We start from the raw sequence: 16,482 nt of genomic DNA on the forward strand, positions 1-16,482 counted from the left end.
GTAATGCCCTTTCATAACTTGATCTAACATCCCATGATAGTAAGCTAATGATTTATGTCCATGTCCTAATGTCGTTTTCTGTGTGAGGACTGCTGTCATCACTTCTCCATTTGAATGAGAAAGTAAGTAAAACTGTTTATGATCATCTGGGATTCCTACCACAGGTGCTGTGCTAGTGGCCTTTTCTAATTCTTCAAATCCTTCAGTCATCTCATCTGTCAATCTTATTTTACTCTTGTCCACCTTTGCTTCTTTAAATCCTTTTAAAACTAGTCAGATATATGTACTGTATGATATGATATGATATTTATAACTCGCTTAATACCCAGAGGTTTCTAAGCGTGGAGCTGGGTCTGGAACCTGTGGTGCTCTGTGTCATCTTGCTTCTGAGGCGAGCAGGTTGCCCCTGAGCTATTCTTCCGATACTACCCTGTAATCGAAAAACCAGGCCCTACAATAGTTACATAGGCCTAAACATTGTTGCATTTCTCACACTGTTTTAGGTTTGGAAGTCTTCATCATTGCTTCTGCTCTCTCAGGTGTCACTTTCTTTCCTTCATGAGAAATCTACTGTCCTATAAACAATACCGCTTCCTGGCAGTATTGTAACTTTTCTTTGTCCACCTTGTAACCTTTCTCTGAGAGTATAGTCGTAAGCTTAACTGAATCTTCTCTGCATCTTTCTTCTGTGTCACTGCACATTAAAATGTCATCCGCATATTGGATTATTGCACTTTTGAGCTCAACCTTAACTACGTACATCTGGAGGAATCTATTAAAGATTGAAGGGGACTCACAGTAACCTTGGGGCAAACAAGTATGTTTTAGATGGATATTTCTATACAAAAAGGAAGTCAAATCTTGTGAATCTTCATGAAGGGGAATTGAAAAGAACACATTCTTAAATCTATAACTGTGAAATATTTGGCCTTAGATGGGATGTTGCACAATATTGTCGCGGGATTTGGAACTAAAGGAAACTCAGCTTCAACTATATTGTATAGGGGCAAAGGTCTTGAATGAATTTCCACCACCCCTCTTGATTTTTTCACTGGGCACACAGCCATGTTACATAAAGAATGGCATAGAACAAGTAAGGCAGGTGGTACTGGAAAAGAAGGAGAACAAAGCAAGCAGTAACATTACTATGTCTGACGACAATTGATGTAGTGCAGGAGGTATACAAGAGGAGGGGTGGGCGTAGGGGGGTGGGGGATATGAGTGGGGATATGAGTGGGGAGAAGGAGATGAACAAGGCACGCTACTGAGCAAATTTGTCAGTGACAAATTTAAAAAGCAGGGGTGAGGGGAGGAGGGTGAAGAACAAGGGGGGAGGAGGGGAGACAGACAAGCTGCTATCAAAAGGCAAGGGAACAGATGATAGGAGTAAGTACTAGGAGTGGGAAGGCTGAGAGGAGGGAGAAATAAGTAGGAAGGAGAGTAGGAAGATAGTAGAAGTGGAGGGAATGATGGAGGGGGAAGGGGTAGAAGGCAGGTAAGGGGGGTCAGGGCGGGTACACAGAGCCAAAAGGGGGGGAGCAAGGCAGGGTGGGGGCACTCAGACACTCACGGGGGGCATGGGGGCACACAGACACTCACAGGGGTGCATGGAGGCACACAGACACACATGGGGGGGCACACAGACACTCATGGGGGGCATGGGGGCACACACACACTCACGGGGGTATGGGGGCACACAGACACTCACGGGGGGTTATGGGGGCACACCGACACTCATGGGGGGGCACACAGACACTCACGGGGGCACACAGACACTCACGGGGGGTTATGGGGGCACACCGACACTCATGGGGGGGCACACAGACACTCACGGGGGCACACAGACACTCACGAGGGTGCATGGAGGCACACAGACACACATGGGGGGCACACAGACACTCATGGGGGGCATGGGGGCACACACACACTCACGGGGGTATGGGGGCACACCGACACTCATGGGGGGCACACAGACACTAACAGGGGCAAGGGGGCACACAGACACTCACGGGGGGGCATGGGGGCACACAGACACTCATGGGGGGCACACAGACACTCATGGGGGATATGGGGGCACACAGACACTCATGGGGGGGCATGAGGGCACACAGACACTCACAGGGGGGCATGGGGGCACACAGACACTCACGGGGGAGCATGGGGGCACACAGACACTCATGGGGGCACACAGACACTCACGGGGGGCATGGGGGCACACAGACACTCACGGGGGGCATGGAGGCACACAGACACTCATGGGGGGGCACACAGACACTCATGGGGGGCATGGGGGCACACAGATACTCACGGGGGCATGGGGGCACACAGACACTCACAGGGGTCGGCGATCCGGCGTACCGTGGTGGACAGGGGTAGACAGGGCCTTAGGATCGGGCCTTTGGGGGAGGGCCGGCCAAGCCTGCCGGCCTCCTCATTGGCCAAGATGTGGAGGGCCAAGGCCAATCCTGGGCCCCATGCACACACCAGCCCTAGCACTCCGGTGCATAGCAGGCGCACACAGCCATCTTGAAATGGCAAGTAAGCAAGAAAACAAAATAGCGCACACCCAAAAGGTGACAAAGCGGAGCGTTGACAGGCTCCAAAAGTAGCACAAAGTCAAATGTTGCTGAGCATCAGGTCCATTACTACAATTTTGTACCTTCATTTCGTTTCTCTGCACAAGACGTGTGCCACTCGCTGAGGACCAGGGGATGCATGCCTGCAGCATGGAGGTGCACCCAGTGCACTGCGAGGCATCAGATGGTAGGAGGGAGAAAGGTGCAGCAGCCGCTCCGGCGGTCGTTGCAAGAGAAAGAGAGCAGAGATGGGGGAACACATTGCATGGGGCCAGGATCGGGCCTTTGGGGGAGGGCCGGCCAAGCCTGCTGGCCTCCTCATTGGCCAAGATGTAGAGGGCCAATGAGGTACGTTAATCCAATAAGGGAGATTTATGCAAAATACTAATTCATCATCTGGGTACTCATCCCTAAACAGCTCCTCATCTCTCATACCTGTCAACCTGTATCCTTCACTGAGGGCTACCACTGTTCTCCATCCTCTTCCCTCATCATCTGTCTCATGAAGAACCACTCTTTCCTCTCTGACCACTGCTGCTTCCAACTCAAAGGGGATAATCTGCCTTCTTCATCATCCAGGGGATTTCCGGTTTCAACAGAAATTCATCTGGTATTCTTAATAGTTTATTTATCAACCTGGGTAACCATCATAATAAAACAGTCACTCCATACAAAGATACTTCTTAATCTAAGGGAACTCCTGGTAATGCTTACTGGCCTGTGAAGGCTGATATAAACTCTTTCACATTCATGTAATTTTTCCCTGAGGTGCAACACACTATTCGTTCATCAGTAAAAGATGCTGGGCCTCATTGCAAGTTTGGTGGTAGCCTTGCCGGTAAAAGCGGAAGGCTGCCGCCAAACTTGCAATTTTTTCCAGAACCTGCGAATGGGCAATTACCGGGTCATTACGGCCCAGCCGGACACAGTATGTGCCCATTTGCGGGCGCCGGAATTAAATCATCCCCATTCCCATTTGAGCCACACAGGGCTCAATGGGAATGGGATGACATTAGCACTGGCACCATGAAGAATGGTGCCGGTGCTAGCCTCAGTGTCTGCGGGCAGGTGCCGGTCCGCCCGCCAGGTCAGACCTGGCGTGTGGGAAGGCACCCACCCGTTGAACTCATAGTTTGCTGGTCTGGTAGTAATGGTGCTGGTAGCTTACCTGCACCGTTACTACCAGACCGGCAAACCTGTAATGAGGCCCATTGTCATGTTAAGTTTCGTCATCAAGTCACACCCTAACATGTTAACTGCCATCTGCCTACAATATAATAATGGCACTGACATATCATGTTCTCCTATGGAGATTGGTAATTTGTCTGTACAAGGAACTAAACTCATCACCCCAGAAAATCCCTGTGCATTCATGGCAATGACTGACATTGGATATTTTCACTCACTGACACAGGAACACTCCAGTGTCTATAAGGAATGAAAATATCTTGCCTCCTATCATCACCTTGACCCTTGGTTCCTCGTGGGGGTCTGATGTCACAGATGTTACTGAACACATCAGGTTGCTGCCCTATTGTGGATATAAATGTATCCCTGTACCTGTGAAAAGGATTTCCTCCCACCACAGTCAAACTCCCTAATTTGGGTGCAGGTGCTTGCTGGGCTCCTGTATTCATATTTCATTGTGGTAGCATGGCCTGTTGTGTCTGCGCTTGCTGAGTTTGTACCTGTTGGGCTTGCATGGGTACTTGCTGAGGTTGCCTTTGTGGCGATTGCATTTGCAATGGCGCTTGCTGGGTTTGCTGTGGTTGCGGCGCACATGTCTGAGCCTGCGTTAATCCTTGGCATAATACTCCTGTAGTTCTGTATTATATTGCAGCACATAGCCCATCCCCCTCTTGTAGTTTGCCAATTTTGATGCATGCCTCCTCTGAATCTACATGTTCTGGCTGTTTCCTATTCTCCCGCAATTTCAACATTGTTGCGGCTGTCTGCCATTCAATCTTTCTCCCTGAGGGTTCTGAAGTCCATGTTGTCCTCCTACTCCTCCAGGTGTATTCCCTCTTCACCTTGGTCAAATATGTTACCCACCCTGATCTGTGGGATACACTACGTTATTTTGCTGTGCTGGTGGCATCTCCTGTGTCACCCCATCTTCATTATTCGTCAATATCACTCCCTCTATGGCTAGTTTTGATTGCTTTTTCTGAACTAACTTCACGTCTTCCTGCTTGCTGCTCTCGCCTTTTTTCTTATTCTTCTCCTGTAACAATCGGTATTGATGCACAATCGTCAATTGTATTTTGGCCCATAGTTTTGCTTCCATTCCCACCTGTTTCTTCATTTGCTGTTGCACTGGCTCGGGCAGTCCCTGAAACAAAATGTGGTAAAATAATGCCACAATTTTATCCCACATTTCTCTCGTTTAAACACGCCATCTCTCTTGAATATCTTGAATAAAGGCAACAGGATCTTCATCCTCGCCCATCTTCCTAGTCAAGTCATGATCACACCCATATCTGATGCATCGGGATATTGTACTTGAGCGCCCGCCATACATCTGCTCTGCAATTATTAAATGGCGCTCCATCATGTGTCACGTTTTGTGCAGTCACACCTGTGTATCCTGCTCGCTTCCAAATGTTGACAGCTCTCTCCTCTAGAATGGTTGCGAGCAGGCCTTTTATGCCACCTATGGCTAGCGTAATTTCATTATCTGTAGCTTATGAATCCATTTTACTGCACCAGAAGTTAAACTCAGAAATGTACATTTTAAATTATCTTTGTCCATTTGTGGCCACAGAATATATTGTGGTTGTCCTCCCCCTTTCTCTAATTACGGAAATAGTGAAAATCCTGGTCCATAATTATACCTGCCTACACTTCTTGTTTTCCAGGTGGGGCTAGCCTCGCCCATCTGTCTCCGTCCTGGTAGTGCCCTTAATCTACTTACATGCCCGGCACTGCACAATCGTACTTGTGGTTGCTCAGTGTATAGTGTCGATTCTGGTGTTCTTTCTTTGGGGTCCTCTAAATCTGACCATTTTACCCCTTTCTCTACATGCAATTCTTTTGAAAATCAGCATGCGCTCTCCCTTCACTGTCTCTCATTTTCTCCCCTTTCCTCGTTTGACATTGTTGCCTTATAGTGGTGTCAGCGTTAGTTGTTTGCCCGGCTGGGCTTTAGCTAAGATTAGGTACGGCATGCCTGCATTCGCTGAACTCTGCCCCTGCACTTGCTGAGGGCTATGAGACTGGCCTTGCTCTTACACTGCAAACGCCTGCATCACTGAAGTGCGCAAGGAGTATTGCAATTATGCATTAAGTTTGAAGTAGCACCAATCTTTATAAGAGCCTCCCCTTCCTTATATCCCACCTCCTCCTTAGCTTTACCCTTTTGTGCTAGTTGTGAGGATAGTTATTTAATTGGAATGTATGGAGGAGGTGAACTAGACGTCACTCCTCTCCCTTGCCCCTTCCTTTGTTTTTGTAGCTTTTCTATTTTGCTCATTTTAAATTCATATCCTCCAAACATCTCAATCTCGACTCTCCCTTCTTTGACCGTCCCGCAAACCAATACAAAAATAAGTCACCCTCTGATGGTCTTATCTCCTTGTTCTTGTTTTCCAATTCGCATCACAAATGAAAACGTTTATTAGGTCAAATATCCCATCTACTGGGAAAATTACGCTGTGTGTCGCCTTTCGTCATAAAGCTCAATTTCTCCGTATATCTACAGGTCACTGGTCCATAAAGAATGTACTTAAAATATGTGGCTGTAACCTGTCAGAAGCACTAAGCTCCTTTGATTGACTCTTTGCCATCTTTAACCTCCAATAATTGTACCCCTTTTTGTATTTATTAGTACTTAGGCTTAATCTGTACCAGTAGGACAGATTCAAAAATAAAATGAGATTTGTGTTCCTAACAGGTCTCGCCTTCAGCATCTTTGCTACTATGACTCCGCCCCCCCTTCCTTCTGCCTGGTTTCCCTACTTCCTATAAATCCTAAAATTATTATGTGAGCATTTTGTTCTTAGTCGCCCCAGTTTTCTATGAAATCCCCTGGATTAGACGAACCCGATTCATTCTACTGCCCCATGCCTTATCATGCACTCCTTAATTAAATAATTCAGGCTTTTGGGCAGCTGTAGGGGAAACACTAACCTTGGCGATGATCCATCATTCAAAATCCCTTGTAGAGGTTTCAATTAGGTCTTTTAGCTATCATTTGTATGCAAGCGGGGGGGTTGAGGGGAAGCAGTCCATTACTTCTGTGATTGTCTCAGCTGGACATGGCGAATCCAAGGTGTGCCGGCACCATAATGTAGAAAGTAAAATCCATCACCATATAATCCAATAAGCAACCCAGGTAGTAAAGGTAGAGACATGATTTAGTTCCAGAGAGCTGTGCACAATACGACAAGTAACTGACATAGCATCCCATCCCAAATGTGCCCACCCCCCAGCACAAAAGCCTCACAGTTTTATAGGAGGGTTTTATACAATGAGCTTTATAAAGAAAGACTCTGATAGATACATTTAATTGGTTGCATTAACAATTAACTTCCTAATGGAGCCTCCTCTGACAATGGGGAGCTAGCTTTGTAGCACCATTCGGGACATGAGCAATTCCGCTTTGCCCGTCCAAGGGACATGAACGCCCACCTTTAGAGGTTCTTTTCATTACTCATAATACAACCTGATCAGGCAACTTTCACCCAGGTGGTCCCACTTTCGTTTTTTAGGCGGTTAAGCATGCTGTTGTGTGACAATAAGGGGAGCGTCGCTGGGCAGACCTGTGCCTTGCAAAGAGGCTTACATCATTCCTGAACAATCTTATGGGCTCTCAATATGCATGCCAACCAATCAAATCACTCATAACCCCATCTCCTTCAAACAAAGCTGTGATTACCACATCATTGCTGTATGTTCCTGCTCTCTCCATGGATCATAAACGTCGGCTGCTTATCATAAATAAAATACTTGCCTGCTACGACAGATGCATCTAGGTTTATGCCCAATTACTTTACCTTAAGCTGGGTCATGATCAAGGAACCCAAAACAAACGTTTGGTGTACATTTGAGGCACATTTTCCAATAAACAAGTAGAGGAGACCACCAGAAGTCTGTTTTATCGGGATTCATTCACAACAAGTTATGATACATCAATTACTTGATTTCCAGAAAATTATGCTGGATGAGAGAGTTGTTGGACTGATAGTCTTGCTCTACTTTTGGAATGCTGTATCTGTATTTTGGAAGGCCCAAAGCTCTGCACCAGCATCCTCTGACGTGCCACCAAATCGACATCAAAGTACTACCTCTTTCGAAGATCAGAAGGAATGAACTGCAGCACTTCTTTGCCCTGATATGTTTGGGAAAAAAGGATCCCACCTCCTTCTCAAAGACCTTGTGTCTCTGCAGCTCCTGGCTAGTCGTGCATCATGCCAACCAGAAGTGGGGGTCTCTTAAGTGTTGAAATCCTGAAGACTCTCTGCACCATTTGGACCTGAGTTCCTTCATCCCAAGACATCAGACGAGGGCCCTAGATCTAGCTATCGCCCCTGTCTAGAAAGCCCCCGCCTGTGCTGTGTTTTGTCCTGTAACCACAGTGCCAAGCTCCCCTCCCAGTCTCTCGTCTTTAGCGGACTCTTCGCTGATGTGTCTCCCTTGGTGAATCTTCAACAATCATCTTTTTCTTGGGTCTTATCAAGCAGACCACATCCTCAGAATCTGAATCCTGGGCCCGAATATGACAGAGGAACCCTGCATCACAGACTGCATCCGACCGAAACTTCTTTGCATTTCAGATTCTCTGGCTCGCACCCCAGAGCAGGGAATCACTGAATCTCAACTGCACATCTTTGCTAAGGGTCGTGGCGTTCCTCCTGCACTGGTGTGTCATTGCAGGAACTTACAGTGACTGCCAAACACAGTGCACAGTGACTGCCTCTGGCAGCCACAGAATAGGCTACTGCAGAATTGCTTTCTGCATCCAGTGTATTGCCTTCCTGATTCTCGGGCGGTGCTGTCAAGCTCTTTCTTCACTTAAATCTTTATCTTCGGTTCCACACATCATCAGCAAAGGTCTTCAGTAGCTTATACTCCTCCGGACCTTGAGAAACTGCTCCTTTGGATCGTTCCACAGAAGGTACCTCTTTTCTGCACAAAAGCTTGCCTAAACCCACACAGCTGGGTCCCGTGGTCTCTTCACAAAACTCTTTCTGGCAAAGTCAGGAACATTATATTACATGTCTGTAATTGCATTCTCCCTTCTGGGAAAGACACTTTTATTGACCTCTAAAAATTGTGGGGAAAATTACTATATACCTGTTACAGAGTTGCATTTACTTCATGAACTTTACTTGATTGTTAGTGTAGTGTTTTATCTCTTGCCTTTTCTTACCTATATGTACCACTCCACATCCTGAGAGTTAGGCCTGGGCTGCTCTACGACACTAGCACTTAGAGAGCCTGGTGAGCTTGATGGAATCACTGGTACCCAAGTCAGGAAGTACATACCTAATCCCCCTGGCAGTAACACCACATCAGAGGCCTCTTTACATAAACAGGCGGAGGGAATTAGAAAGCGAGCACCGTCAGGACGGAAGCTAACTGTTACTTCCATGTGGAAACAGTGCATGAGCAAGAGGGCTAAGCTTGGATGTGCCCTTCAGGCAATGGAAGTGGATTAAATTCAAGCAAATAGAAGAAGCTCCTTCAAAGTGTTTTGAGGCTGGAGGCTCGCAGCATGATGGTGATGCTTTGGACACAGACATGGGCCTCATTACGAGTTGGGCGGTGTGATAAAAATGTGGTGGTAAAACCATTACCGCTGCATTACCGCACCGCCCAACTATGAGTTTGGTGGAAAGTTGGAGGATTCACCTGCAGCTATGGGGTAAATCTGCTGACTTGCCCATTTAGGAATTACTGCCGCAGAATGGGGACTTACACCACCATCACCCCTTGTAATCCTGTGGTAATACCGCCAGACCAAGTGGCAGTAACACTAAATCCATTGGGCGGTATTCCAGTGGATTTACTGCTGGAATACAGTCCAACTCGTAACTACCCCGTTTGTCCTGCTCGCTGGTGGTGGAGTTTTGGGCCTGTCCAGGGAGGATAAATGAACTGTGTGTGCCATGGAGCTCACTAAGCGACAGAGGTGTGGCAGCAGCTATCTGTGTAATGATGCTGTGTGACGAGGGGTTACGCAGGCGGAATATTTTCCATCCTCTGTTTATTTTTGGGAAGCAACGATCTGATTGACAGGAGTATTAATTGAATCAGGGTGTGTCTAATGCTGTCGTGTTAGAATCAGGAAAAAGCCTGATAGGATGAATGCTTTTCAGAAAGGCAACTAATCCCACCTTATACAGCAATACTTTGGCCACAGTTGGACGGACATCAATCTAGTCCAAACTGTGAAGATGCAGAAAACATATCTTCATAATCAGCACAACGGCTTGCACATAGTCAAGAAGATAGACGGCAAAACGGGCATAAATGAATTACAAAACTATTATATGGAGTTCACCAAATGTTATAACTTAGTTAAAATGATGTAAAAATAGATATTAGTACTTAAAGAAATCCAGAAGGCCTCCCTCTTCATGAGGGTCACTGTGTTTTATTTCAAATGATCTGTAATGGCACCATGGTCCCTTCTCTTTTTCTACTTAGATGTGACGTTTTCAGAGGGAGTGAATAGACATGCACACCTGTCCATAATACCGGCAGGCTCACACACCCAATCAGAGTTAAACGTCTGGTTCCCTGAAGTTTGCAATCCTAATGCTGGCTTCAAGACCCATGGAATGCCCGAACAGTATTTGCAAACACCACAAAGGCCACCCCAGTCTTAACCTCTGAGAGCCATTGTACTGAAATAATTTACCAAATCTGAACAAACCAAAAATAGCCGACATATGCGCCATCAAAGCCAGCCAGAACAAATAAAATTCTAATTGCCGACCCCGCTCTTGTAGCATTGATCTCCTAAGTTTGGCCGCAAAGGAAGTGAGCAAGAATCAACCAATCACAAACTGGCCTTTACCTTCAGACACCAAGACGACTCAGTAAATCAGAGATCATCCAGTGGAGTGGCCAAACTCATAGAAAAGAACAGCACCCACAGCAAAAAGTGTGGAGCATTGGAGTAGCAGAATGATGATGTTGTGAGTGAGATGGTGAGCAGAAGCAGCAAGAGGAGTACAAACTGAGAAGGCCAGAGGAGTAGCAAGTAGAAGAGGGGAATGAGTGAGGAGTCAGAAGGAAAGAAGAGGGGGAGAGGGGTCGGGGGTGAAAGGGGAGTTGGAGTAGTGGTCCAGAGAAGTGCTGGAGGAGGTTGAGAAATGTCAGAAGGAAGAAGGGTTGGAGGAGGTGGAAGAAGTACTGAAGGGGGTTGGTAAACATCAGAAGGAGGAAAGTAGAGAAGAGTTGGAGGAGGGGCAATAAGTACTGGAGGAGTGTGAGAAACATCAGGAGGAAGAATGTGAAGGGAGTTGGAGGTGATGAAAAGATTGTTGGAGAAGGATGGCAGAGGTTCCAAGGAAGTGGCTAGAAGGCTGCTGGGGCTGGTGGAGGAGGAGCATCATAGAAATCAGGAAGTTGCTGGGAGTAGCAGATAGAGAGTAAAGCCTGAGAAAGGTGGTCTTCTGTTAGGAGAGATCCTAATCTGAAAGAGGGGACACCACGGAGGGTAGAGAAACAAGGGTGTGGTGAGGCATTGAGGGTAGGCTGGACCTGTGACCAGGACTAGGCCAGCTACATGTTGAGCAGTTTGAAGGTCTCCTAACCCGACCTCCCTATCCGAAGAACTCTGAGGTCTCAAACCCCAGCAGGAGAAGCTCCTGGGTGATCTGATGGCAGGCCCTATTGGCCCGGCTGTCTGGAGGACATGGGATGACTGCTGGGGACCAAACTAGTCAGACGTGGCGACTGGAAGGACTTTAATTGGTGGGAAATAACCCTCAGTAGAGGAGGTCTTTATTGCTCGGATTTCGGAACTTTTGTGTATACTGCAATAAACCCGTACAAGAAGAAACCTTTGTATCAGAACCTTTTGTGGCTTGCTACAAATCAGGATTGTCCAAACTTGTGACCCATTAAACATCTTAGAAAGAAGACTAACCGGCTTTATAATGTGTTAGTCCTTCTTCGCCTGTTACCTTTGTGTTTACTGCCGGTACAAAGAGGACGTTGCCAAGACCTCCATTATTTGGTGTCCATGCCCCACCAGAATTAGGGAGCGGAGGGTGGATAGGCTGGACGGTGATGAGGACAACTAGAACTTAGAGTAATGAAAATTACTGGTAAGTAATATGGGCATTCTCCTCTGCTTCCCTTCACCCAGGTATCCTCAACTTGGCCATTTATAGGTCCTTGTTTCAACTTGAACTAATGAAACTGTAAAAAAGTACTGTGCTTTCTTGTTTCCATCTTTTCTAATTATTTGAATCTTTGAAGAACGACAACATCCTTGCAGCTTTATTGCATTCACTATCAAAAAACAAATAACTAAACACATTTTCAGATAGTTGTTTATTGCAAGCAATTCATTAAAAGCTGTGTAATTAGCATATTTTATCATTATGTGTCTTCTCTGTGTTTATAAGTCAGAGAACAACTTTGTTATCTGAATGCTGAAAACCCCAAAGCTCTTGAATGCCTCCAGCTGTGATAGGAGAGGGCGACGTTTGCGCTGGTTAAGATAGGGCAGTAAAGTAACTGGACATCTCTGCCCTTCATCCATTCTCGATCAGCACACTCAGTAACATTACACTGAGTAACATTAGCACCTACCAATACATTTCTGAGAATCTCGAGGCATCTGCCATGAATCATCTATATATATATATATATATATATATATATATATATATATATATATATATATATATATAAGGATAATACCCAGACTGCACTGGGCTCTTGTGAACAACAAAAACAGCTCAAAATCTCATACACATGGTCTAACTAGGTAAGATGATTGCTCAGGCTGCTCAAGTATTATTACAACACTAAACAAATTATTAGAGCAGTCAGGACAAACTGCTAAGCTTGGAGGAATATAATCCTCATGTTAAAGATGAAGTGAGTTGGCTGCCATAAAAGGCTCCAGGTGTCATTTTTGGTCCAGGTAGAAGTTGATACTTTTCACATTTTGGTACTCATGGCTTTGTATTGGTGAGAAAACAGACATGCTATCGGGATTTATGTTTTGTTTGAAGATAGGGGCATTTTTTCCTAAATGTGTATTTAATATACATTTAGACTTTGATAAAATGGGATGGACCCCATACCAGTTCAAGGTCTCAAGAAGTGTGCACTTTCTTGTATTTACTCTCTTAGAGCTGTAATAGAAAATGTAGGTAGGTTCTTCAATGGATAGTGTGAGGCTTATATACTGTTCCTTGAACCACTACCTGCCTGACTCACCGCTTGGCCACTATTTCATGTCATATCTAGAATGAAAGGGTTTGGGGGGAAGAGGAGGGTCATCAATTCTGCATCATATCACTGTGAGTGGGACTTCCCCATGGGTGAAGGAATGGAGGTCATCATTGGTACCTGCATTATACTTTATACAGGGGCAAGTGGTTCACTTGAGCTGCAACATTGCATCATATTCGACCCTGCACACTGATTCCTTTATTAGTAGCCTGCAGGTCAGGTTCAGGCCATCTTCGCTGACACTATCTGGGAATGAGGCACCAGGGGAGTTGCTAGGTCTGGAAAAGACCCAGGGCTAAGCTGATGTCGGAACTGTTGGGACTGGGGGCTAGCTAGTCTTTTGGCTGTAGCTCCTGAGATTCTATCCAGGGCTACAACCAAAAGGTCAGGGGCTATAGCCCCCTTAGCCCCCCCCTAGCAACGCCTCTGTGAGGCACTATCCAAGCATGAGGCATGCACCAAGACCAGTGGTGTGGGAGGCTGCTATTGAGATAAACCATGCATTATGCACCCAATGAAACCAGCCGGAGGATAAGTCTGGAGGACACACAGGGACAGTATACAGTGAGGATTCCAGCGTCATATTTTTGTATCCAGGGAAGATCCACAACAGGAACTTGGGCTTTCTTTGGAACTGCCATCTCAGACTGCATTTCCAGCATTCCCAATTTGCAGAAAGGTCTAACTTTCAATAACACATCTACATATCCCTCCCACCAGCAACAGTACTGACACTCCTAGTAAAGAATTACTTGCGAGAGTCGGCATCAATGGTCCAAATTGCAGTGCTCTCACCCAAATCACATGGCACCTAGGAAGAGATGGAGAGCTGCGGCCTGATTCTTACTTGAGCAAATCCAAGATGCTGGTGGGTGTGCCTGATATGCATCTGCAACCTTGTAGCGGATTAACAAAGGATAGAATTGGAAGAAATCTGAAGATGCCCGGAGCATCTCTGAAATGTGCGCTTGCAAATGAGATTCTCAAAGATTTGCTCAAGGGGACCTCCGCGGCGCTCCAGGCATTCCCAGATTTGCTCCAGTTTTCGGGTGCGAGTGTCAGGTATAAGATAGCTGGGGCAAATCAGAGGTGCTTCTGGGCATCCAGTTCAAATCTTTAAGAATCAGGCCCATGGTCTTTCCTTTATTGCTGAGGAGATGTGGTGTATGTACTCGCCGATAAAGGAAGCACAGAGATTATTCAATCGCATTGGTTTTTTGGGATATCCCTGTCGGCGGAGGTAAAAATAAAAAGAGAGAAGAATGTGGTCTGTCCTTTACTACTCTTTTCCCTTGTTTCAGTCGGTGGAGCCTCCCTTACCTCTTTCCATTCCTCACCCCATTTCATGCACACTAATCCTTTTACACCCCCTGCATATTTTTTTTATTTCATTTTGCAAAAAGCAAAATGCATTTTTCAATTTGTAAAGTTTTTGTCGCAGTTTTTCTTGCTTTTGAAATTTTTTGTACTAATCACTTAAATTAGTCCATGGATCTATATTATTAGTAAGGAAACATAAAAAATGTAATTGATCTGCCTTTTATGAATCCTTTCCTTACTTTAAGGAGGCAGAGTGGGAACCCTTAGAGCCCCGATAGGTGTACTCTTCCCAGGACCCTTATCTACAGTTACCCATTCAGAGTCCCTCAATTTGTTTGTAAACCAAAATTCATTTCCGGTTTATGGGGTGATCTTTTTTAAATTTCGTTTTTCCCCTGAACTAACCGCATACATTTGTCTGCTGCAAAGATTGCATGAGGTCAAAGGGACTAAGCAGGTTCCCACCTCTGGAGGCTGCAACAATTGGCAAACTTGCGGCGTGTTGTAGGGAGAGTGACAACTTTTTACGTGACCTTACAGTTCCTTATTTTTCAACTAATGGACTCTGATAGCCTTGACAGGCGCAAGTCTCCCCGGCATAGGGAACATGCATTACAAGGGCCAGTTTGTGTTTAGCCGCAGGTCTTCTTTCTAAATGTTCTTCAACTTTTCCAGGCGGAAGCAGAGCATTGCAGGATTGCCCTTGCTAATTATTCAGGGCTCTCTCAAAGTGCACAGGGTCAGAGTTCTCACATTTAATCTTGATTTGTCTGCTCCTGTCTTGGAATCTGTAGTTACAGTTTGGCGGCATCTCGTTGTTGGTCACTGGAGCGTGGAAGCAATCGGTGAGTGCGTAGGGGTTGTTACTGCTCACGTATCCTTCTTGGCCCATGCACAGGCCTTTAATGGTGCTGGGCAATGCATGAATGAAGGTGTTGCGGAATTTACACTGCCCGCGGTTTGTAATTCTGCGATCTCTGATGATATTGTTGCAGTAATTGTTGTCTCCAACAAGGACAGAGTTGTCCATGTGCTTTCTCTGAAACCACCTCCAGGACTGTGAGGAAGCCGGGCTGAAGCCAGAGAGTGTGATGACAGCCATTAGAAGGAAAACGAAAGGAGTGATATTCATGCCAGCCATCTTCACCCTGCAGGACCTGCAAGTGAGAGAAGCACAGAGAGTGACTTAAGGGATGAGTATAACCATGCCAACCCCCTATTTAAGTCATCTTTCCTAAACTATACCTTCCAGTGCATGTGAATGGAGAAATACACGGCCCACCCCCATCTTGGGTATGCCCTGCTGTTCGCATGTCTGATGTAAGATCTGAAAAGGAAACCTCTCACGTCTGCATTAGAACCTCATCCATGCCATTCGCATGGGCATTGTTCTAAGAGTGCTAAGGGCAAGTATGCACATCCAATGTGCTTAGGGATGTAGAGGAGACCAGCCCTTGGGGGTTTAAGTATCTTCCTTACAAGAAATCTGACTACAGTTCCCTAGTGACCTGCACACAAACAATATACCTTGTCGAAGTCATGTTGCAAAAGAGAGAATATCCCTGAGCCCAACCTTCCTATTACTTCAATCACTGCCCTTAATTTCTTAGGCTACATTCTGTTGGGTGTCTTACCCCAAATAAAGGACAGGACACTGGAGGACGTGTGATACCTTCACTTTATTACCTCCTCCGTCAAACTCTGGAACGGAACTGCCTTCCTCTAACCCGACTCCTCCCTTTCCTCTCTCTTGCTCCCGCCTACACCCCGGTCTCCCCCTAAAAGGTGCAGAGATCCGTAACACATTCAAGAAATCTTGACACAAGTACACAAAAAGATACAAACAATTTTGAAACACTCAAGGTGGAAAAGACATGTATTCAAGCGTTTCTATTGCTTAATGTGTGTAACCTTGAAGTAAGAAATCAGAACAAGGCCTATTCATTGATTTGATCTTGCCACCCCGTAGGGACCATAAAAAGGTGGATCTAGGGAGAGGGATATCTCAGACTCGTTCCCCACTCTGCCCAAGCTGCTTAAGATTTGGGGTGGGATATCTGTGATTCCTCCCCACTCTATCCAAGCTGCTTAAGTTCCGGGGAGTAAAATCTGTGATTCTTCCCCACTCTGCCCAATCTGCGCAAGGGCCAGGGTGGGATATCTG

The 16,482-nt window shown here is 46.1% G+C and overlaps 1 protein-coding gene across 1 annotated transcript; it reads right to left on the minus strand.

The window, feature by feature from the left end:
- Positions 1–15,024: 15,024 nt before the first annotated feature.
- LOC138487314 (ribonuclease pancreatic-like) lies at positions 15,025–15,459 on the minus strand. Its single transcript, XM_069613920.1, has one exon. The coding sequence runs from the start codon at positions 15,457–15,459 to the stop codon at positions 15,025–15,027; it is 435 nt and encodes a 144-aa protein (XP_069470021.1).
- Positions 15,460–16,482: the final 1,023 nt, after the last annotated feature.

The sequence above is a fragment of the Ambystoma mexicanum genome, chromosome 9, assembly GCF_040938575.1.
Source record: "Ambystoma mexicanum isolate Mex_15411 chromosome 9, UKY_AmexF1_1, whole genome shotgun sequence".
Classification (NCBI taxonomy): domain Eukaryota; kingdom Metazoa; phylum Chordata; class Amphibia; order Caudata; family Ambystomatidae; genus Ambystoma; species Ambystoma mexicanum.